The sequence below is a fragment of the Podarcis raffonei genome, chromosome 6, assembly GCF_027172205.1.
Source record: "Podarcis raffonei isolate rPodRaf1 chromosome 6, rPodRaf1.pri, whole genome shotgun sequence".
In the NCBI taxonomy this organism is placed as follows: domain Eukaryota; kingdom Metazoa; phylum Chordata; class Lepidosauria; order Squamata; family Lacertidae; genus Podarcis; species Podarcis raffonei.
This window is the reverse complement of record NC_070607.1, coordinates 42,831,406-42,856,495: the sequence shown is the minus strand read 5'-3', so window position 1 is coordinate 42,856,495 and position 25,090 is coordinate 42,831,406. Positions and strand designations below refer to the sequence as shown.

General features: G+C 41.6%; 1 protein-coding gene across 5 annotated transcripts in view; it reads right to left on the bottom strand.

Moving 5' to 3' along the window:
- Positions 1-25,090, bottom strand: part of SSBP3 (single stranded DNA binding protein 3) — a 171,297-nt gene that overhangs the window by 42,434 nt on the left and 103,773 nt on the right. For all 5 annotated transcript variants that reach the window (XM_053392365.1, XM_053392363.1, XM_053392362.1 and 2 more), the window contains exon 5: positions 5,198-5,287. In XM_053392365.1, coding sequence (XP_053248340.1) covers positions 5,198-5,287 — 90 coding nt within the window. The remainder of the gene's footprint in view (positions 1-5,197; positions 5,288-25,090) is intronic.

Below are 25,090 nucleotides of genomic sequence, written 5' to 3'. Positions count from 1 at the left end.
CATCCATAGCCTCCTCACAAAACACCCATTAGAAGTGTTCTGAAACCTCAGAAAGCGATGCTTCCAAAGCCAATAATCAAAAAGGCTCATATTTCAAGCCACACTGCCTTCACAGAGCAACCTGCTTTCAGGCCAGAGGGGTGGTTTTCCTAACTCCCAATGCTGTGCAGATGTCTCCGATTGGGCTCTAATTCGACATTTGTTGTCGGCAGCACTCCAAGTAAGCCAGGGACAATTAAAAAACTGCATCTGTATGGCGACACTTCATTCAGGCAGCCACAACCTTCTGAGGTTCGTTCCCAAATGCATGGAGAATCTCCATAGTAGTAGCTCACAAAAACATGCAAGTGAAGGCAATGGCGATACCCCTCATAATACCAAAGGGCTGTCCCTGCTCCCCACCATTTTCAGTATTCTAACCAGCCATGCATAAGTGAACCAAAGTGCTACAACAGTCCTGTCCCCCCCCTTTTGTGACCCTGCTACATTCTGGGATACCACCTGGGAATTTATTTGCAAGGCTGCGGAACACCCTTTGTGGCAACTCCCAAGGAAAGATTGGAAAAACTGGTACGAATGTGTGACATCTTGGTAAATAAAGAGGACTCCCCCCCCCACTGGGTCTGAAAGACCCCAAAGCTTAGAATGGAAGGCTTTTGTGCTCCATTGTAAGTTTGGGGAAACAGCCATCCCTCCTTCCAGTCAGAACTGTTAAGCAGGGAATTATCTGCAGCCACTGTGGTAAGAAAGGAAATCCTGCCAAATGAAGATGGTGAAGATGTGTCTGTCAACAGCACTTCCAAGAGTGTTTACATAGGAGAGGCTGGAAGCGTGTAGCCCAACAATATTTTCAATTTTAGCTGCGTTTTCTTGTTTCTCTCCTGTTAAGATACTGCAACAAATTTTCAAGTGTTAAATAGCAAGGATTGGCATTTCATTCTATGGTGATGCGAGTCCATCAGACCCCAAAAGGCTAAAGTAGCAGAAACAAACATTGAAATAATCATACAGTGTTTACAGTCCCCAAATAAAATTATTCTCTGCACATCAGTTCCTTAAACCAGATCAAGCCAGTCACCATTAGAAAACAACCTATGTAAAACTTGATTTCTAAAGACGGGCCGCTTGAAAATTACAAGCAAGAACACACACTTAGAATTAATGTCCAAGCTGAATATCATTTCCATAGAAGAAATCATGTGAATTTCATTCAGGTATGATACACACTTGTTCCATTTCAGTGTGTATACATGTGGCAGGAAGCACCAATTTCTGGCAGGTTCCCAGGGTGACTAACAACTGTGCACACATCATGTGTAACTGCATGTACCTCCCTGAATGTCATTTCCGGCAGGGGCGTGATCTGTATCCATGTAGGAGATCAGGCTTATGCAATTCAGCTCTTAATCTTACCTTTCCCCCCCCACATTAATTTCGTTTCTGCTTTACCAACAGGATTATAAACTAGCAAACAAATGTAGCTAGTTAGCATGGGAAAATGCAGAAAGTCAAAGCTCAATAAAATGCAAAAGTGCTGAGGAACACCGTCATCGGTTGGCTCCCAAGGTCTCAATGCATTAGGGGGCAGTGTAGGAACACAAACTTGATAGTGCTTTGTTATGGTGCATCCCTCGCTAACTGCTGATGCATAGCTAAAACAGCAACAGACATTGATTTATGTTCAACTTTCCATTTCATCAGAGAGATTTTTCAAAATGCTACACACCGAGTTCAAAAATCAGCAGGAAAATACACAGCCACCAAGTGTACAGCAGTAACCGTACACAAAGAGCCTGAAAGAACACATAAGGTAACTGAGCATTGCTAGAAAACTCAAAGCACATATAGACTCTCATTTTCCAATCCTCGCCACTCTCTCCAGAGCAGGGTTAGGCAACTAGGTAAGAGTCTGGACCCTTCAGTGCATCTTACACCATAATGTAAAAGACAACACATGCCCATCTTTTAACTGCTGCAAAGCCTGCCTTATTTCTGGAGGAGGTGCGGACTGGTTGCTAAGGAAGGCCCAGTATCAGCAGCTGGCACTGTGGGGCATTTGCTAGGGCCCATGGGCTGGCAAGCAGTCCACGGCTGATGGCTGACAAAACCCTGAAGTGACCGCTATTGCAACGAGGAAGCGGAGCAGTTGGCCTGCCCTGTTCTTCTGGGGAAATGGGGGGGGGGGGGGGCAAGAAAGCGGCCAGTACTTGGTGGCTGTTCCACTCCCTTCTCCTTCACTACCAGCCCGTTCACCTGTCTTTTCTAGCTGGGGTCAAAAAGAAAGGAGAGAAGCAGGCCTCCACTACCAACAACACTCAGGCTACCAGGGAGGCTCCGCCATATACTGAAACCCTCCCTTTGTGAATTTGGAAAACTAAACTAAAGCTGATAAAAAGTTGAATTGTTTGTTATATTTCTGTCTCTTGGGCATTTTGATTTGCAAATGTTTTGAAGCCAAATAATAATAATAATAATAAATTTTATTTATATCCCGCCCTCCCCAGCCGAAGCCGGGCTCAGGGCGGCTAACAACAATAAAACAGTACAAAAGTACAACACAAACAACACTCTAAAATCATTCATTATAAAATTAATTAAATTCAAGCCACTGGCCACCATTGGGCCAGAGCTCCGCGAAGATTGCCGAGGGAGGGAGTCAGGCTGTGCCCTGGCCAAAGGCCTGGCGGAACAGCTCTGTCTTGCAGGCCCTGCGGAAAGATGTCAAGTCCCGCAGGGCCCTAGTCTCTTGTGACAGAGTGTTCCACCAGGTCGGAGCCACAGCCGAAAAAGCCCTGGCTCTAGTTGAGGCCAGCCTAACTTCTCTGTGGCCTGGGACCTTCAAGATGTTTTTATTTGAAGACCGTAAGTTTTTCTGTGGGGCATACCAGGAGAGGCGGTCCCATAGGGTGCAGCTTCTGACTTCTTTTATTTAAAAAATGGGTTTTCTTTGTGATCCCCCCCCCCCGAAACTGCAAAGGGAAACATAGATAGTTATAGCTGTATTCTCCGTCACTGGTCTGCAGACCCGCTTGACCTCAGGCCAGACACAAGAGCAGGCATTGTCAGCTGAGCATTTGCTCTTTTGCCCTGCCTTAGTTACAAATACAGAAGTTCAAGCAATATCCTTTGTCACCTGGAAAGGACCACATTGGTGTGGTGTGCATGTCATGTTAAACCAAGGTTTGCTCTTGGCTTATCACTTCCTGTATGTTTGTTTGGAGAGAAACAATTCACAAGCCATGGTGCTGAAATTGTGTCATCATCTCATTGCAGATGAAAGCAGGCTCAAAAGTGTGTCTGGTTGAACTCTGAATTTAGTTTTATACTTTCTAAATCTTATTGCTGATTTTTTAATTTATAATATGTATCTCTGCCCCAGCACATTCAGACAGAGGGGCAGATTATAAATACCTTTAGTGAATTTATATATATCCCAAATCAAAATGGCCAATACTGTACCATCTAACTGATTTACTGCTTAAAGGTTCAGTACAGTGTCAGCTTGTTGAACTGTTAAGTTTGGAATACTTGCCCCCAAACAAACAAAAATCCTCTGAAAAACATTGACAAAAGAGGATTCTTTCTATCAAACAGACTGAAATAAAAATCTACGTATGTTGTACCCAAGGCATACGAAACTTGAATTGCTGGCAGATGTTCCCATCTCACATCTTCTTTCACTTATTTCCACCAATATAAAAAACTCGCTTAAGCCTCTTTTAGTATCTCAGAACCAAGAGATTCTCTTTTTCCAAGTACGTACATGTCCTACAAATATATTATTCATTTTTTAAAAAAAATAATACAGCAGGCTAAGAAGCCCCATCCACAGAATTAGTAGTTTTAGCATCGTAATCCAGACCATATAACTTTGATAAAAGTATTCATCGCTCAATACTTTTTTTCTTGCACACAGTCACTAACTCAAATAAGGTAAAACATACTTCCAGACTACAGCTAATATTCATAACTTTTTAGAAAATATTCTTGCTGATATGTAGCTCTGAAATACTAAAATGAACATCACGACCAATGACACTGGTAATCAATTAAACCTATGGCTTAATATTCACGTGTCCCTTTTTAATTGACCATTGCCACTCATTAGGAAGAGGTATCCTAGTGTTCATGAATTTAAGAAGGTGCTATCCTTCATGGTTACAGAGATTAAAATGAATACATACTAGTCACAATATGCCAGGTTACAAGAAATAAAACGGCAACAAACTAAACTTGCTACTTATTAGATCTTATGAATTCTATTGCTTTAAAAATATTTTTAATGAGTTGCCAGAAGTTTATAAATATTGGGGATTAGCAGTTGCAAACTTAGATAATGTAAGTGCTGGAAATCCTGTGCCTATGTGTAACAACAAAACCACAGAAAACCACCACCACCATCAATGTGTGGCTTATATTAACTGCATCCTGCAGCTCCAATGTATCCAACATGGCCCTTGAAGGAAGCACAATTAGCCCAGCCATAACATAACACAGAGAGGAGGCATTTTGAAGAATTTAAACCTGTTAAAAATCCTGATTGCTTGAAAATCACTGTTAAACCCCTTTCTCTTGTTTCAACCATAAATGTCCTTCACCTTAGGTGTTGCTCACAAAACTATTACTTGGAAATCACATAAGGCTAAAGGGAAACTTTGCTAAAAGAAGGGAAATTTCAAGGGGAAATGAACTCAACTCCAATAGGCATATATTGAGATACTGAGTTTCTCTCTCATTGCCATGACAGGCTGGATGGGTTTCTGCCTGCGGCGAGAGCTTAAGCTGGTTTTGTTAAAAGATTTCAGTGATGGCAGTTGGAAAAAATCAAGTGGTTAACCAGAAGGAAAAGAAGAAGAATCCAAATCCTGAATGTTCTGAATTACACACAAGCCTGTCATGACCATGACCAACAAATAAATAATTTTTTAAAAAGCAGATTTGGAAAATACTGAATTGTAAAAAAAACAAAAACAAAAAATGAATCTTGCTTTCCAGACCAGAAAAAGCTAACACATACACACTGCAAAAACAAAGGTTAAGGGAAACCAAGCAGAATATTACAGCTAATTGGGTACTTCTGGCAGTTTTGTTTAAAAAGTGTCTCTGTTTAAAAAGTGCATCTGTAAACTACTTAAGAATCCATTCATGCTCATGCATGCAGCAAACAGCAACAAAAGTCAGGAGAGCCAATTCTTACCTGAAAGAAACCTGGAGGAATGGGTCCCCCTGGCATTCCATCATTTGGAGGAATGTTTCCAAGTACTGGACTTGGTGCTGCAGCTGCACTCTGTACAAAACAAAACAAAATATACGTATAGATAAACAGCACTGATTTCAGGTCAGCTGAAAAGGAAGTCAACACACATCTCACGGCTCCATCAATTAGCACATAACCAATAACCAATACCATCATCATCAAGACTACCCAAAGGAAATCAAACACTTCGCATTGTAAGAATGTGCCATTAAGACTAATAGAATGCCAATGGCTGCCATTCAGATTAATGTGCAACTGGGAGTCTGGTTCCGTCATCAAGCAAACTTGTGCAAAAAAAACACTTTTAAGGCGCTGTTAATGGCAGTAACTGCAGCAGGTTTCAAAGCTAAGCCACCATACTGAAATTCCCAAGGCATACCCACAGTCAAAGGAGATGGCGAAGGCCCAGCTATGGGTGTGCACAAGCACAATCTGATGCCTCTGTTACAACATCTGGGGTCTTCTTCAGTGTAAGACTTGGTTATTCATCCAAGAAATAATGAGTTATCAGCCACCCCACTCGTTCTTGTTATAATTAAAAAACTTCATGAATATAAATGCGAGTTGCCAACATCATGAGAAGTGTCTAGACGTCTGCTTGAACATGTGAATGTGTATCTGTGGACTGGGGCACATATGAAAGTCCCATCCGCACTGTCCCAGAGTGGGCTGTCCTGTATACTCAGTTCCTAGCCTCTCCTGTGCTGATGTTCTCATGTGCTCATGTCCAAGCAAATGTGAGTAAAAGCCCCTGCAGACATTTCCTGCTCTGGAAAAATATACTAACCACCACAATTCGCAATCTCATATAAATGTATCAGAAGCTGGAAATGTTGATTTCTGCTTCATAAAACATGAGATTTTGTAGTGAATATTTCAAGCAAAGCAAAAAAAAAAGTGTTATGTGTTGGGTTTTTATTAATTAATTTTTATTGGAGATTTAAGATATGCTTTCATTGTACAGTATAACAATGCAAACAGCAAGTATTCCCATTCAGAAGCACAATTTTAAAAATAAACAAACCAGATTTAGAATAAATACAAATCAAAGTAACATAAATTGTTTTCCAGATATGTATATTGGCAGGTGATCAATATATAAAATCAAACTGTTAATAAATATTCACAATGATAAAAATATTGGGGGGAGAGAATAAATAAGGTTTAAATCAACCAGATCTATTTGTACGCTGGCAATGGGCACTGCCCATGTTATTTAATATTTGTATAAACCACAAAATCATACCAAACAGAAATAAATTTATCTATCTTATTCTGGCCTTTCAAAGCACTTAGTTTGCAGGTCCATTTTTCCAGTAAAACTATATCCCATATTATGTGGGACCAGTACTTTATGGTGGTCTCTCCAGTGTCAAGCTATGGGTGCCATCTAATTGTTAACTTCGTACCTCTTCCTTCCTCCCAAAGCAGCACAGAGCAGGCTTTTTGCTTCAAAATCACCCTACAAGGTAGGTTCTGAGGTATGCCCAAGGCCACCCAGAAAGCTTCATAGCTGAGCAGGGAATATGAATCCGAGTTTCCCACATCCAAAGCCAACATTCTAGCCACTTCACCACACTCTGGCACTCAAGTTTCCTTCTCCTCCCACAAATTCTGACCTTTACTTCAATTCCCCAGATTGTCCTCATGTGATCTTTGGCACTATTTTATGAGGTTTATATGGGATTTGGGGGGAAAGGCTTACCCATTAATAGACCCCAATATAATTTCTTAATCATATTTGGAATTATACTAACCGAACCAAGTAATTTTGTACAGAACAAACCTAGCAGCTTCCTAGTTGAAGCAAATGCAACGGCAAAAGTTTGGTTTTGCTTGTCCCCCCCCCCCCCCCACTTTTACTAAACAAAGTGAAGTCTATACCAAAGATGAATCATCACCCATCACCCGTATTGTGTATATGGTCAGCACAACTGTAGCACTGACTCTTTCACTTTCTATTTTTGAAAGTGAAAAGGTTGCCAAGTAGCAAGATGATATTTGAAGCATAAAGGAAAAGGCATGAAACGAAAGCTAGTGTAGTTGAAGGCACAGAATGTAGTTTTTGCATAATCAACAGTAGCTAACTATGGAAATAAGAAGCTTTTCTAAGCCGCCAGTCCGCTTCGGCTTTCCATCTATGGAGTTAAAAACACCACAGATTTGTGCACCCTTAACTAGCTTATGACTCTTGTGCTTGCACAAAGCATTAAACAATGGTTTAGCATTATGAGGAAAAGCAACAGTGAGCCACAGGCTTGTGCACTCCTCGTCCTCCTCAGGCAGCTGCAGCTCAGCTTCATATGCTAAACCATTTTTGTGCAAACTTGGGTGTTTGCCAGTTTTTTGCTCTAAAAGAGGATAAAGAATCCTTCCCTCAAAATGCACCATTACTGACTTTCAGACAGAAATTAATCGGTCATCACCTGTAGTCTGTCTATCTGTCTGTCTCTGTATTAGGGGTGGGGGGAGATTTTTACATACACACAAGGGGAAAAATAATTTAGTTCAGGAGGAGATGCAAAGTTCCAATATCTCACATGGTTCAGACTTCCACTGGGTAGAAGAAATGGAAAGGCTGAATGCAAAAAGCATTAAAATGTATGGGATTCCATTTTTTACTATGGTCCTTACACATGTGTACTAGATCAGTAATTCTTACACACTGGTCACATTTGTCTGGGAGAAAGCCTCTCCTTACAGCATTTGTTGACCACCCTAAGTAATTGACAGAAGGTCTTTATTCCTTAGAAAGAGACATATTCTGCTTTATAGACATAATTAAGCATAGCCATTTTCTTTCTCTTCAACAACTTATGACCAAAATTCTGAGATTCAAGGTGTGTTGGTATCAGTTATTCCAGGTCCAACAGGTGCAGTATTTTTGTCAATAAAAATAACATTTGACATTCATTAAAGTGCATACATTTACCATTTATGTGCTTGTATACTTAAAGTCCTGTCCAGGTAGTGCAAACATTTCAGTTTAATATCTAACTAATGTTGGCAGAGCTGTGGCGAACCACAAATACATGATGGTCATGTTTGGCTGTTTAGATTTTTGGATAAAGCGTGTTTGATGTTGCAGACACCTTCGCCGGACAATCAAAGGATCCTGGAGAAACATTATAGGATATCCTCCCAGGGCACCAAGCAGAAGCAGTACGCAATCAACTACTCATCACCTTTTGACAGTTGCCAAAGTCGATATAGCTATACACTGCAAAAGTCAAAAACTACTCACTGTTAAATTCTGGTACAGAAAGATATGGGAACATTTCATCTTGGGCAAACTGGCACACCAAGTAAAATTTTCTAAGAATGATTTAAATCAGTAGTATTGACCCCTGGTATCCATGTATAACAAATGCATGGAGGTCACTCCTGAATTTAGCTTGACTAATATTTACCAAATAATTATGCACTATTTGAAATATTGAATCCTCGTTTTTGCTTGTCCAGGTTCATCTCTCCAATTGTGTAGTTATTAATTTTTTTCTTGTGTTTTTAAATTTGTTTTAAAAATCCATTATTTAAAATCTTAAAACAAAAAAAACCTTTCAAGAGGGTCACTTGTAGCTCCTTTGCCTCATCCTGCCAGGATGGAGTAGCTGCAAAGTGTCGGAAAAGTTTGTCCTTTCCATTTTCAGTTCCACACCAAAAGCTACTAGGAAAAGAAGGAATGCCTTTAGTGTAGCACAATGGGATCCGAATAGGTGCCCTTGTATTACAAATAGAAAAATTCTAATCACCATACTAAGATAGGCGGAATCTACACACACATAAAAAATGTTGTGAAAATGCTTTTTAAAAAACACATTGAATTTGTCAGAGCTCACTCTCGCCATCTAGTGTAACATTTGTATATTGCACTTTACAACACACTTAAAACATTTTATTTGCAGCTGTGTAGCTGATGTATGGAAGTGAGAGCTGGACCATAAAGAAGGCTGATCGCCGAAGAATTGATGCTTTTGAATTATGGTGCTGGAGAAGACTCTTGAGAATCCCATGGACTGCAAGAAGATCAAACGCATCCATTCTTAATGAAATCAGCCCTGAGTGCTCACTGGAAGGACAGATCGTGAAGCTGAGGCTCCAGTACTTTGGCCACCTCATGAGAAGAGAAGACTCCCTGGAGAAGACACTGATGCTGGGAAAGATGGAGGGCACAAGGAGAAGGGGGCGACAGAGGATGAGATGGTTGGATAGTGTTCTCGAAGCCACAAACATGAGTCTGACCAAACTGCGGGAGGTAGTGGAGGACAGAGGTGCCTGGCGTGCTCTGGTCCATGGGGTCACGAAGAGTCGGACACGACTAAACGACTAAACAACAACAACAACAACAAAGCTGAGTCTATAGTCACTTTCTATACTAACCCAATACAACCATCCCTGCTGTCCCCAAAAGTATTTTTCCTCCCAAAGGACTGCTCAAATCTGCTGACAAGTTGTACACAAGACACTTTTGAACCATTAACTGTAAGCTTGATTTAAAGGAAATCTGCACGACTTTCTATATATTTCCTGTACACCTTTTTCCTTCTTCCTTACCAGGTATAGAGGAGGTTCTTTCAGCTGGGGATGGGAGATGGAGTAGAGGAAAAAAATATGTTTTTTAAAGCTTTATTATAAATTCAAGTATTACTGGTTTTGGAATGCTAATGGATAGTGAATAATCTAGTGGAATATCACAAGCACAAAGTACAGGAATACTGATCAAGAAGGGAAAGGGTTTTAAAAATCAATGGTGATTTCAGAAACACCTGGAAGAAGTGATCTTCTGGTGGGGCAGGGATGCATGCAAAAACTCCTAGACTAAATTAATGGCCAAGAAAAATTATTATCCCAAGTGTGCATATTTGTATGTGTTTTAAGAAAAGGGAAGGGTAGGGAGAAAAGGTTGTAAACCAGTTGGGGGACAGTAAAATAATAAAGCAGGCACTCTTTTTACATCATAAAGTTGGAAAGACAGGGAAACAAGCATAATTTCTCATTCCTTTGTAGGCCATCTTAAAAGAGCAAGCAGAAATTTTATTCTAAGGCCACTAAACATAGTGTAACTTCTCTGTAAAGTGAATGAATGGTCTTAATGAAAGTATGTCCAGGATCCAGCTCCAAACTGCAGTATACTCAATTACATTTTTTTAATAAAAGCTCTCTATCACACAAAGTGCTGCTCTTCCAAAGACAGCAGGCATCGCAATAAAGCTGCCAGCCAATATTTTATTGTTTCAGGAGATTTCCAGCATACTATAATCCCTTGCTGGTGAGCCTCCCAGAGTTAAATAGATCCCCAAAACAGCTTAGAATAATGCAGTTCAGAGACTCTAGAGTTCTACAAACCATCTAAACATCGGGGGGGGGGGGACAGAATCCTGCACACTGTATTTAGCACTGCTATTTATAATGCAAAGTTTGCCAGTGTAAACTGGCAAAGAATATAGCATTCAACATACTGCTGGGCAAAAAAGAAGAAGAAGAAGAAGAAGAAGAAGAAGAAGAAGAAGAAGAAGAAGAAGTAGTCAAATGTATAGATCTACAGTTAATGTTCTTCATCTACAATGGCATGAAAAGCACCCCGGATATGCAGCCGAGCCATGGAAAATGAACCGCCAGGTATCATGGTCCCTTTGTGTGGTGTGCACAACCTCTCGGCTTGGACATATTGCAGACGCAGCAAGGCATCTGTTACATTTCCTGGCTGGCCTGGAATGCCCTGCACAGCTGCCAGTTGGAATGCAGGGTACAATGAAAACCTCGTCTGCTAGCACAGGCATACCTCCCATCAAATCGTGGGAGTTATTTTTCCAAGATACACACATGTCAATTCAATACGCATGGTGACACTTGGTTGGGACTTAATAATTAAAGGGCCCACCAGTGCCCTGAACAGAATGCAAAAGCAAGAATCGCATCTAAGAGACCTGATGCATTATTCAGAAAGCTGGAGTATGGTATTCTCTCTCTCCCTCCCTCCCTCTGCCCACCCCCGTACCCCCATCCTCCAAATGGCAGTTCATCTACAGTAGCAAGAGCAAACCTCCAAATCTATGGGCTCTGGTTGGAAAGTGTCAGGAAGGCCAAGGAAACAAGTGAGGGAGAAACTCGTATCACTGGGTACCAACCACATGTTAGTGTTACATCTAACATGGCAAGGATGGATCTTCACAAGATCACTGAACTTTCCCGTTCCGTGTTACTTGAAGGAATCATCCATTTACCCTGGATTAGGCTTCTCTCCTGCATAAAACTCACCAGCAACTGGGTGCACAGGACAGTGTTAATTGGCAGCGACGGCTGCATCGAAGCAGGCAAACTGGATCCTACCCACCCTGAGAGTGCTTTTCAGGATAAGGAGAGAGAAGCCGGGCATGCTGCAGGCAACCAATGCCAGTCACTTTGAAGGGAAGACACCACAAGGGATTATCACTTCTGCATGTAGCCGAGGGCCAAGACTACACTCACTTGAAAGTGGCCAACAGAGGGCGTAAGTGAAGGATCTCCCACTGTGAGAGACTGGGAGAGAAATTGAAAGTTCCCAGGTGAAAGCTGGAAGCGTCTGTCATTTTCTGTAGGGGAGGGTATTAAGAGCTATTTTGGATAGCGCTCTTGTGCACTGCTTTTGGACTTTAGACACCTTGCTGCTTATTTTCTTCTCCCTTATTTTTAGGCTTTTGCTGCTAGGTATGTACACTGTTTCACAGTTGTACCTGAGGTAAGTAGGTTGTGATTTATGAGAATCTCTCTCTCTCTCTCTCTCACACACACACACACACACACACACACACGCATATTATTACCGCATTTATGTAACTGTGTTAATTTTTGTACTGGATGGGTAATATCCACTGACATACAGTCATACCTCGGGTTACAGGTGCTTCAGGTTGCATTTTTTCGGGTTACGGAACCGCCGAAATCCAGAAGTACGGTTACTTCCGGGTTTCAGGGCTTGCGCATGCGCCGAAGTGCTAAATCGCACTTTGCGCATGCGCAGAAGCACCGAATCGCAACCCGCGTGTGCGCAGATGTGCTGCTGCAGGTTGTGAACATGCATCCCGCATGGATCACGTTCGCAACCTGAGCGTTCACTGTATATTGTTTGTTTATGTTTTAGGCTGCAAACCACCCTGTGGTTTTCTGACAAAAGGCTTTATATAAATTTAATAAATAAATTAAAACACACCAGCAATAGATCCTGGGAGAATGATTCCTATGTACAAAGTGCTGCACTAAGATTTGGGATTGTGGCATGTTTCTGAAAGAAACATGTCTTTATCACTAATGTCGTAAGATAACTAGGGGGAAGGAAGTCATGCTCCATTCCACTGGTGACCTTATCATCATATGAGTGGACAATTTCCCTTCGTAAGGTTCACACAGCAACCAGGATGCTGTATGGGAGGGACAGGGTTGAAAAGCCTTCTTAGAAATAGGGCCAGAATAAAAAAAAAGAAACCTGATTAGGCAATTCTTGACTTTTGTCTGGCACCCTTCATACTAGAGGCTGCAAAGGTGGAGAATGGTGATAAATGGCCAAGGAAGAGAAAATCCTAGAAACAGGTAACAAAAAGTTAACTAGCTAAGTGATCTGAGGTCAGAAAAGTGAAAGAGCGATGTAAGTATTTTATTAAATAAATTATGCAGAATGTAGTGAACAAAGGCGGAGGGATGAGAGCAACGGGATAAAAAAAGGTCAAGCCAGTAGAGAGGTTCTGAGCTGGATCTAGACACATCAATGAAACGTTTCAGTTAAATGCATTGCAAATTTAAGCAGGGAAAACAGGTAGAGAAAAACAGGACTCCACAGTAGCACCTGGTGGCACAATGTTATACCGCATGTACAACACGTATAAATTGCTTTTTCTTTGCCAATCTAGCGGAGTGCTTGTTTAAAGCTTGGAAGGGAGGGAGTTGGGTCACATCTAAGAGAAGTGATGCCAAGAACAGAGTGTCGCAATAATGGGTTGGAAGAGTTATACCGTATACATGTTATATTTTATAACGGTAGTAAAGTAGCAGCCAACTTGTATCCTTTCCACACATTTTTCTCTCCTTATATAAAACAATTCTTAACTGGGAGTAGACATCAGGTCTGGCTATAGTATTATTGTATGCAAATCACAGGTTGTGATGGGGACCAGCAGGTAAACAGTTGCAGTAAGCTTAGCAAGTCTTTTGAGCTGCTTGATCATTATGAGATTGCATGAGATGTTACTGAACTTGTTACTTTGAAAGTTGTTTGCCAATTCTCTCAATGAAATTGCACCACCAAGCCATCCTGCACTTCACAGGCTGGAGAAAATTTGTGTTGATGACTTCTCTCTTTGCACCCTGAATGCTCAACATGCCTGTAGCAGGGATATCCAGGCATTATTCTAACAATTTGGGTCATAAGAAGACAGTGCAAGACCCTTGAGGATACTTCTTTGCTAGATCTCTAGAGTAAAGGCCTGAACAGGCTCAGTACTACCATGCCACTAGGTCTGCCAAATGTCAGGCCCCAAAATTCATACTATTGTGATATAATATGAATATTTTTGTAACAGAATATGATTTTAAAAACGGGGGGTGGGGGAGAGGCAAAGCTCCTGTAAAGTAGGTTAACTGTGCCCAATAAATGATCTCATTATTAAAAACACTGTGCCCCGAAAAATGTTCAGCAGCGATTGCAACGGCTTGAGCCATTTGGTGCACCTGGTGGAGTTACAAGACTTCTGGGAAACATCATTACTTTGGGGCAGAACTTAACATCTGCATTTGTGGGAGGTCTGACAGATTTCTGCAGGATGGGAGACAAGGTTCAGAATTTCTACTTAGCTGTAAATGCAAAGTAAATTATGGGGCAGTTTCTGACATTCATTAATTATATTTTAAAAATGAACCAGCACAGAAAATGATGAAAATCTGGATGGATGAGTTCTGCTTCCAAACTTAGACATGCAGTCAACACACCGGCTCGGTACACTCCAGCAGATGCCGTCTAAGCCTTTAAATCGCACACTAATTGTGCTAATTGAGCTAACAGTCGCTGTTTCGTCTCCCAGCCCTGAGTCAACCAGCGTCTTCTGGTACTGCTACAGAGATCCAAGCTGTTGGCTTTAGTGTTATTTTGTCAGCCATTAAATGATTCATCAGAGTCATTAATTGATTTATTACTGCTGCCTGCAAGTATAGCTTTGCAAATAAAGAATGATGTAGGTCAGAATCCAAAAGAAATTGAACAAAACAACACAGCGAGGAACTGGATGCTTAAAAAATCTGTAGGAATCCCACACAGAGATTTTTTAAAAAGTTATGGGGGCAAAGGGAGTTAAGTAGGGGAGAGGAAAGATGAGCCACTGTTTGACTCCAACATGATGGAATCTACTCAACTACCCAACTCTAACCTTCAGCTGCATGCAAAAGGCATCGTGAGCTTTCACAAGAGCCCGCAGCCCTCCAAACAAGTGATCATTTTCTTCTGTTAAACGATCCAAAGCTGGAAACAAAGTCAAAAGGATTCCACAACAGCTTAAGATGGTTTGATGTGAAAGGACCACAAAACCAGGTTTCAGACATGCATACTAAAAAAGAAAAGAAAAAAATGATTCCATTTCTGTGGTGCTTTCACAGCTGACCAATTCATCATGAAGACTGCAGACAGTGGTTACATGCAGCAGGCTAAAGAGCCTCATTTATTAAGAGCAGGGCTCCTCTTAATTCAAGACCCAGTCAGGGCAACCTGGGCATTCTCTGGCTGAGAAACACAAAACACAACTCCGTCTGCATTCTGACACTAGTAAATCTGAAGCCTTTGTAATTAGATGCAGAGTCCAGACTATGAACCCATTACACAGCTTTTTTTTGTGTGCCCTCAACCTATAAGATAGTTATACTAGGAATCTTGTGCTGATTTTGATCTAGTGAAGGTATTTATAATCAACTTGGACAAAGAAGTGGAGGAGATGCTCATGAAGCTCTGCAGACAACACCCAATTTAGCAACTAATACTTTCAGAAACAGAATCTGGATCCAAGATGATCGCAGCAAGATGAAAAACTGGCCCAAAATTAACAAAATGGTTCTTAAACGGGGATTAATATAAAGTTTTTCATCTGAGTAGAAAGAGTAGAATATAATTCTAGGTTGTGTCACCAGAAGTAGAATGTCCAGAGTAATGGACATTGGACTCTATTCTGCTTTGGTCATACTTCCAGTTCTGGGCTGCAAAGTTTAAGATGGGTATGGACAAAATGGACCGCAGACAGAAGAAAGTGATAAAGATGGTGACAAGGAAGATCATGTCATTTGAGGAAAAGTGGATGGGTATGTTTAACTTGGAGAAGAGATGTAACAGTCATCGTCAGATATCTGAAGGGCTGTCAGATAGATGGACCAAATTAATTGTATGTTGCTCTGCAGGGTAGGACCAGAGCCAAAGGGTTCAAATTATAAGAAAAGGAATTTAGACTGAACATTAGGAAGAACTTTGTGATGGCATGAGTTGTACAAGAGTGGAAGAAAGCGTCTTGGAAAGTTAAAGGTTTTCAAGCAGAGGTTGAGTGTTGCCACCAGCCAGGGATTTTGTAATAGTAGGTTTCCTGCATTGGCAAGAGGTTGGACTAGATGAGAGCTGAGGTCCCATCCAACCTTTTAATTTAGGATATTCATATACAGCTTTACACAAATGGACAATTCATTCTACCCCAAGGGCTGCACTGCAGCCTCTTTTTATTTATTTTTGTTCATTAAAGACTAAAAGCAACAGCAATTTGCATAACATTTTAGAGCATTGGTCTTCAACTGGTGGGTCGGGACCCACAAGTGGGGTCATGGACTGATCTGAGGTGGGTCACAACAGGAGCACTACTGCCATGCAAATATCTGGTAAAAGATGACAAAATGGGTCCCCAAATGCATGTTTGGGTTAAAGGTGGGTGCTGGGTATGAAAAGGTTGAAGACGACTGTTTTAAAGAGCATTGAAAGTGCTTTTCATTAATCTTTGTAACAAGCCTGTAAGGTTGGTCAGTATTATAATCCCCACACTGCAGATTTTGGAGGGGGGCGGGCATGGAGAAGGGGCTGAGAGGAAGTCACTTGCCTAAAGGCCTTTAATGAAGCAAGATTTAAAATGGGGAATTCCCCAGTTCATAGTTCAGCCTCCTAAACTACTACACACCAGCTATAGACAGGTGGGGTTATGAGTAAGTTTCAAAACAACAGTAAAATCCATTTAAATAAAGTAAGATCAGAGAGTCAAAGCACAAAACAGAGCACTTGCATGTCAGCACTGCAGGTCTATGACAGCAGTGGCTTAAGACACTGCATGTAATTAGAATGGAAGAAACACAGCAAGGTTTTCAACATTAAATTTATTGCACAGGGTGCTCCTGCAAGGGGGGGGGGACTTTTCAGAGGTTTCCATGTGAGGCTGCAACACCGACGCTAGACTCCAGTTCAAACAACTCCTACTTGGACCACCATTGGATTTCTCAAACCGCATACTGCTTACACTCATGCATAGTTTACACAGGTGGCAAAACAAGGTGTTACTTTGAGGCGGTGCTATGGACAGTACCACTTCAGGCTGCAGGTAGGGCAATACTACTTTTGAACACTCCACTGCATTTAAAACACGATTTCCTACAAGCAAAAAGAAAAAAACCTAACACATCATACAGAAGGGTTTTAGTCCAGCCCTGCCTTTGTTGATTTGCTGGGATTTGTCTGTTTGTTTTTCTAATATGCACTCAGAGCAGCTTTCGGCACTTGCAGTCTGAAGTGGTACAGTCCACTCGTACCAGCTTAGGACTCTACCACTTGATTCTTCCGCAGGCCTCAGAAATAATTAGTCAAGAGCCATACAAGTGAAACACAAATTATACTTCCCCCAGCCTGCCATTTGTAATAACCTCCACAAAACAGGAATTTCTATGGCTCTCTGGTTTGAATTAAATGTTGGCTGCTTAAAAGGCCAGGGGGGGTGTGCAGAGACAGAGGTGCCCTCACTGCTAAACATTCTCTTAAAAACTTCTGGAGGTACAACACAACCATCCTCACCCAGTCCCGACAATGTTTTGGTAGAGTATCTGGAGTGTGTCATTCCACCAGAAGGCAGTGATGTAATCTCCACAGGAATGGTTATTCTGTTCTTTTATCTTGCACCTCACTCCTGGTGTGATTTACACATAGGCAGACTGGGGCCTGCTACGTGGAGACAAACAGCAGTTCACTCTCCAACTCCAGATTAGCTATGAAAACAATTTGCCTGTGCTTACACAGAAGCCCTACTCTCTGGAAACCAGCCAGGCTTGGGGGAGGCAGGGGAGGGAATTAAACAAGGCCCATCTAGCCTTTAAACTATTATGAAATGGGAGGATTTCGGTGCCCTGCATTTCAGCTGCAAGCTAATAGTTCTGTGATTTTAATCCAAGGAAGAAGAGGAGGAGCTCTGACATACAGAACCACCGACTGAATATAAGCTCTGTCCCTGCCTCACTTGAATAGAAGGGAGGATTTGGATGGATCATATGAAAACTGAAAGCTCAGTTCTCTAGAAATTGTTCACCTGCAGCTTATCTATCATTTCTAGAGTTCGGGTTGCTTTACAATGGCACGTTTAATTTAATCCTTGTAACAACTTTGTAAGGTATGTTAGGAATAGTGACTCGTCAGAGGCCAGATAGCGAGCTGCCTCCCCCCCACCTCACCCTGAAATTTTCATAATATAGTTCCCCCCCCTCAATTAATAGTGTGTAGAAAAATCACACTAATATTAGCCTGCTGCACCGCTAGCAATTTTGCTAGCAATTCTACTATCAGAAGATCCCACTACTATCAAAAGGCACAACTAAACACCTTTGTGGAAGGAGAAAATGATACACCAAGTTTACAAGTCTCTGGCCCTTTCTTCCTGGCATTTTGTTGCTGTGGTCCACTTGCTCTCCTTTGCTTTCTGCAGAGCTTGCTGGGGCCCTACACTGACTGGACGCTCCAAGTCTTGGCAGAGACTTCCTATCCATGGTTGCTTATGGAGGCACCTTCTTTTAGAGATGTGATGGCCATACTCAGCCTTCAGCTGTTTTGGGACTACAACTCCCATCATCCCTAGCTAACAGGACCAGTGGTCAGGGATGATGGGGATTGTAGTCCCAAAACAGCTGAAGGGCCAAGTTTGGCCATCACAGTTTTAGAGAGTTCCTGGGATACAGATTCTGGCAGCCATAATTAGTTTCAGTTGCTTTCAGATGACTTGGTTTAGCTCAATTTTTTCTTCAGGTAAGACCCCCAATCTCCACACACAACCACCTGAAATTTAGGTGAGTGGTTACTGAAGTGAGTGTGTCATCTTGGCCATGGCACCAGAAACATTGCCTGGAGCAACGTTTATGTATTTTCGGTGCTAAAGACGTTTTTATTTGGAGGGGACTTCAAGCACGTTTTTTATAGCTTTCCTGGGTTTTGATGAGGTCTCAGTGATTTTTTTTCATTGTTTAATTGCATTTGTTTTTAAATTGGACACCACCCTTTTTTAGTGAAGGGTGCTAATACATAGACCGAATAATTAAACTGCAATGTTGTGCTAGGTGTTATACAGACAAACAAAATGGGACTGCAAAGATCTTACAACCTAAGCACAATACAATATATTAAGCCAGCAGGCAAAAGAAAAAGGAGCTTTTCTTCAAGCCTCTCAGCAGCGTAACAAGAAAGCAGTAAGATGGCCTTGTGTCTGTGTTAGCCCTGCAAAGAAGAATACTGCTGCAGAAAGAACTGAAAATGTAACAAATAAGAGGTGGGTATCCACAGGATTACCACGAACTTGTATCCTTAATTATGCTGAGAAGCAGGTAAAAAAAAACAAATTTCCTTCATCCATTGTATAATTTATAAAAATATGAGCAGAAAGTAACTTCCTAATCTAAATGTGTACCAGTCCATGAGAAAGCAATATTTTTATACACGCTGTGAGCAGAATCAACTTTTTGCCTTTTTGCTTTTTCAGACATTCTTGCCTGAAGCAGTTTGGGGCCTAATAATAATAATAATAAAAATAATAATAATAATTTATTATTTGTACCCTGCCCATCTGGCTGGGTTTCCCCTGCCACTCTGGGCGGCTTCCACAGAAACCGAAAATACATATTATTATTATTATTATTATTATTATTATTATTATTATTATTCCAATCTGGAATAAGAGGTGCCTCAAGTAACAATGTTAGATCCAGGAGTACCCCCAAGCTACATTCAGAACAGGTTGTCTTCCCACCTCCTGGACCTGAACATAGAAAACTTCAGTCTTTCCAGGATTCAGTTTCTATTTGTTGGCTGACATCAAGCCTATCTCTGCCTCCAAACACCTGCCTAGCACCTCGACCACCTCTTCTGATTGAGATGGGTGTCATTCACATATTGGTGACCCTGCACTCAAAAGACTCCTGATGGCGGCTCTCAACATATAGATGTTAACAGTACAAGATGGAACTCTGCATGACACCATAGGAAAGCTCCCTTTGCATTGAACAGTGCCCCCTCCCATACCTACTTTCTGGAAATTACTCTGGGGGTAGGAGCAGAGCCACTGCAATACAGTGTCCACAACCCCCACCTCCCTGAGCCACACCAGAAGGCAACAGTGGTCAATGGTATCAAAAGCCACCAAGAGGTCAAAAAAGAGGTCTAATCCGATGCATAAAGCTTTAAGCCCCATCTGTGAAAATGATCGGTATTTAAATATCATCCTTTTCATATGTCAGCCTAACCATCTTTTATAAGTTCTCAGGGACCAAGCAAGAATTATACAGTCATACTGTGAGAACAGACTTTGTAAAACTATAGCACGGAAGAGCTTGTGTTGGAATGCCAGTGCTTTCTTTAAGAAAATGTGCTCAGCTTACGGTTTGGGGGTGGAGGAGAGTTTTTATCTCCTAACCAACTGCTTTGCTCAACCTGAGATTAGATCCAATTCATGTGCCTCCTCATGTATCACCTCCAGGAAGAAAGGTTGTTCAAGCCACATTCTGCTCTTGGCTACACATATGGAACCTCCCTGGTGCCTTCAATAAACTTAGCCTAGGTGCAATGATTGGAGTCAGTGATACGCAGGAAAGCAGGAAGAAACCCAACAGTTATCTGAACTGTGTTTACTCTTCTGGGTTAGCTTGAGTTAAAAAAAATATATTCAGCATTTGGATTATATGACTGAAAGTAACAAATAGGACCAAGCAGAGTTGTGCACTGCAGTGACATGGTTTCTACACTTGCTTTTCAAAAAGGAAATGCATTGTACAGAAACATGGTCAAAGCGCTTATGGAAAGTAACAATTACTTTAGACAGAGTAGGATAGCCCACCTGACAACTAACCACCAAAAAGTGTACAGCAGGGTTAAATCCATGGCCCAATAATTTTAAACCCGCGGTCCCAGGTTAAAGAGGCTAAAGACAAAAATATAGCCCTTATAACAACAATATTACTGTTTGGAAAATGTGCCCCAACCTACAACATAATGGTTAAAAGAACAAATTGGCAGTCAATAAGGAAGTTTTTTAAAGGAAGGCTTTTCATGCCATCCAACAACGAATACAGCATCCATTAATAAAGCAGAAGAGAATACTTGCGCAATGCAAACCCTATCACGGGTACTGGTAGAAATACAGAATACAGAAAATTTCATTTCTGGTTCTGCAGCATGTGACAAAACCTTTGTCATATCACTTCACCTCTATCCACCTGTAAAGTGGAGTTCATTATTGTGCTACTTTCCCAAAAGGTACAAGGATTGATTCAATTTACTGAAGCACTGTAATTAAACTTTCACATGCTCAGGGTTAATCTGTGCAGTTTAAATTTCATGCCATCTTTGTTACTATGAAATGTAAAAGGCAGAAAATCCAGTCAAGGTTTGGGTCTACAGTACCTGGCAACGCTAGTTGTAATCTTATGGTACCGAGTCACATTTAATCAACCCACAAATAATGGCTTGAGCTGTCTTACATTTCTGAGCAGCATTAATAAGTAAATAATTGGTCTGTTTGGCAAAAACTATCCCAGATATATTTACAGGATTAAAGGCTTCTAGTAGCAGATTGATTAACTGTCCCTCTATTTAAAAAAGAGTCACTGAAAGATGCCTGCTTCTTATTTTGATAATTTACTGGAGTCTTCAGTTTCATTACCTCTTGTCCAGTCTGAAACAAGCAACAGCAGTATTTTGCCAGGCAATAAGCCACTTAATGAAACAAGTTGTTTAGTAAATTCACTACATGCATCTTTTTATTGAGCTACACAATACTTCTAGGTAATAGTGGTAACTCTAAGCCATCAGTAAAGCAGTCTGAGAAGACTAAACAGAAGCTACCTAGGCCTAACAGTTTTAAGATACCTGAAACTGCTTGATATTTTTTTTAAGGTACCAGACATGTAACTCTACATTTGCCAATTGTGACCTTTTAGGCCAGCTCCCCAGGTCAGTGATCTGTTTATTGAAAGGTAAGCATTTACAGACCTGTACCTAGCACAACCTGAATGCTTTCTGCTATGTCTTAAAAGCAACCTTAACCACATTAACTGAATCAGGTATTAACAGAGGGCTGACAAGGTTCTCCTTACCTATGAAGCCTTTTATTACCAACAGGTCTGAATTCAAATCTAGAACCACATGTGTGTGACTAAGAAATTGTTTTACTCATGCAAACACCCCCCTCCCCAAACATGCTTACAAGAGAATGCAACTAAAAAGAAAAGCTGTGGATTAGTCAATGTATTCCAAGCAGCAATGTGAGAGCTTTCTTCAGCTTCGGTTCTGTTCTGGAATAACTTCTTGGTTGGGGCAGGGGAGAGCAGCTCAGTCTCTACGCTCATTTAACCCTTGACCTCCGCCCTGCAGCTGGGGTTGTTTGCTGTCAGTCACAATATTTGTGAGTGAAGAAATGCAGACAGCTACATTAGGTATCAACCCATAAGGCAGCCCATTTAAATCGGTTTGAGGGGAAAGCACGCAATTGATAATGGATACCCTATAGCTCAAATCTTTAACCTGGCCAAAGGAAATTTCCCTGTACCTCCTCTCTTCGCCCTCAACATCGACTGGGATTTCTTCTCATCTCACAGTGTGAAAAACAATTCTGCATCTCTTTCAAGCATCAGATCCAAGTCTTTTTGCGAAACAGGCTGCAATGGAAATGAGGAGGCATCTGGGTTTGGTCCACCCATTTAAGGCAAACCCTGTCATACAATAAATCTGTGCGCATTTGGCAGGACCTGCTAAGTAGCCCTTAAATAGTACTTTCTCTCTTTTTTAAAAATGAATTTTTAAATTAAAGTTTCCATTTTCCATTTCCAAATAAACATTTTACAAACTTTAAAATATCCAATGACTTCCCTTCTTCTCCTTCCATGGTTCGTTTTACATATCATACATCCCTGCATATTTTACTATAAACATTCAAATCAGTTTTCCACTTTTACATCCATCAAAAAAAGTTTACTCTGTTGAATTTATCTTAGTGCTGCCAGCATTTTCAGCTGTATAAAATTATTTTCCATATATTCAATCAATGTTTTCCACTCTTCTTTAAAGGTATGTTCTTCTTACTCTCTTAAAAACAATAGCGCTTTGTAGTCTCTCTTTTAGTCTCTCTCAGGTACAGAAAGAGGCAAGACCAGGAGAAAAACAAGCAACACTCCTGATGAAAGCTGTAGCAAGTGCACCTTTATTGTATACCGTTTCAGTAGCTGTTGGTTGTGAAGTGGCTTATACATCTGCAAACATACTCCTCTGCATGTGCCAGTTCTGCCATCCCTCTGTGGTACACAGCAGTCTGGATATCAGAATTTGTATCTGCAGGAGATTGCTGCATGGGTGGGATGTGGAGGCCAGGGCTCGGTTACCTTGAGATCATTTTTGGTAGTATGTTTTATTGGGGGGTGGAGCTGTGGGTTAAACCACAGAGCCTAAGACTTGCCGATCAAAATGTCGGCAGTTCAAATCCCCGCAACGGGGTGAGCTCCCGTTGCTCAGTCCCTGCTCCTGCCAACCTAGCAGTTCAAAAGCACGTCAAAGTGCAAGTAGATAAATAGGTACCGCTCTGGCGGGAAGGTAAACAGCGTTTCCGTGCGCTGCTCTGGTTCGCCAGAAGTGGCTTAGTCATGCTGGCCACATGACCCGGAAGCATGCCGGGTCCCTCGGCCAATAAAGCGAGATGAGCGCCGCAACCCCAGAGTCGGTCATGACTGGACCTAATGGTCAGGGGTCCCTTTACCTTTAGCTTGGCCTGCAGTATTATGGGCACTTTGGTTCCAAACTAAGAGACAAATAGCAATGACAACAGCAATGCATTTTATGAAAGAAATGTTGGCCGAAAGGGAACGCAACTCGCTGATGCGCACCAGAGAAGACTTGACACAACTAGGAAGGTGTAAGCGGTAGCATGCCTCTTGACTGTTTAACCTCCTACTACTTTGTACATGCTGACAAGCTTCCAGAGTAAGTACCTTAGCAGTTTAGATAAGACAGTCTGTGAATTTGCACCTTTAGCTCAAAATGCTCCACTCAAGGGTCTTTCGTTCAATCTCCTATTTGAACAGTAAGGGGCAAATAGTGCTTATTTCAGCACTCACGTCCCTTTCATTCAATCCCCCTGTCAGGATAATCACAAACTGCCATCCCCACTGCTTCTTTCCCCCGTTACAAGTGGCACAAAGCAAAGCAGCTTAATGGGTCACTGTGCTGAAAATTGAAGTTAACCTCATAAAGTATGGGTATATATTCCCACTTGAATCACAAGCATAATTCTTGGCCCTTGGGGTCTCTCTGCTCAACCTCACAGACCGGTTGGACAAGCAAAGTTTCGTAGGCTTTTGTCTCACCCCACCCCACCGTCATGTGCTTCATGTCTGGGACAGATTTTAATGTTCCAAAGGAAGCTCAGCACTGACCTTATTGTCAAATAATAGGGAAGAAGAGCAGTCTATTAAATAACATGCCAGGCAAAAACTAGATGCTACTGCAAAGAGCCAGTGTGGAATAATAGTTTAAAAAGTCAACATAAGGCAAATGGAACATTTAAAAGTAACCTACAATAGTACAGCAGAGGTATGCAGGGAGAAGGACAACAGTGTCCAAAATATCTGATAAGGGTGTTTTGATTCATCTGCATAAATTTGTCTCAGCAATGACTAATATCCAACTGGCTCTTCAAAAATACCAAAGGGTGCTTTTGTCCAAGAAACATATCCTGAGGGTACACACTACTACAGCCCATCCCCAGCAGAGATGGCTGGGTCAGATTGATAATATCTCTGCCCAGTTTTCTTCCCAGAGTCTAGACTACAAAAGCGTAAAAGAAACGACAATACTACGGGTCAGGGTTTAAACAGACTGCACAAACAGGTAAGACTGAATTTAAGTGGACTCTTGTTAAGCCTTTTCATCTCATTAAAGCTGCCTTCATCTTATATAGTGAGGTTTTAAATTTAATAATAGAACACTACCACACCTCATGCTAACCCGATTAACTTTAGAGTAAAGCACTATCTTGGCCATTTCATACAGATCTAAGCAGGAGATGGGTTTGTTTTTATTTCAAAATTCATCTCACTGCCCTGTTGGGTTAATAGTTCCAGCGTACTTCTGGAGACTTCCGGGGTGGCGCCTCCGGCAATGGCTGCCTCCCTCTGAACTGGAGGGACCAGCTCCGCGTGAAACGGGTCGTATCCGCTGCGGTGAAGCAGGGACCCTCTTAAAAATCACAGGCGGATGAAGCCTGTGACCATGGGACTCGGCGGGCACCTTTAGCGCCCCCCCAACCCACTAAGGAACCCGCCAACGGGCTCCGAAGTGAA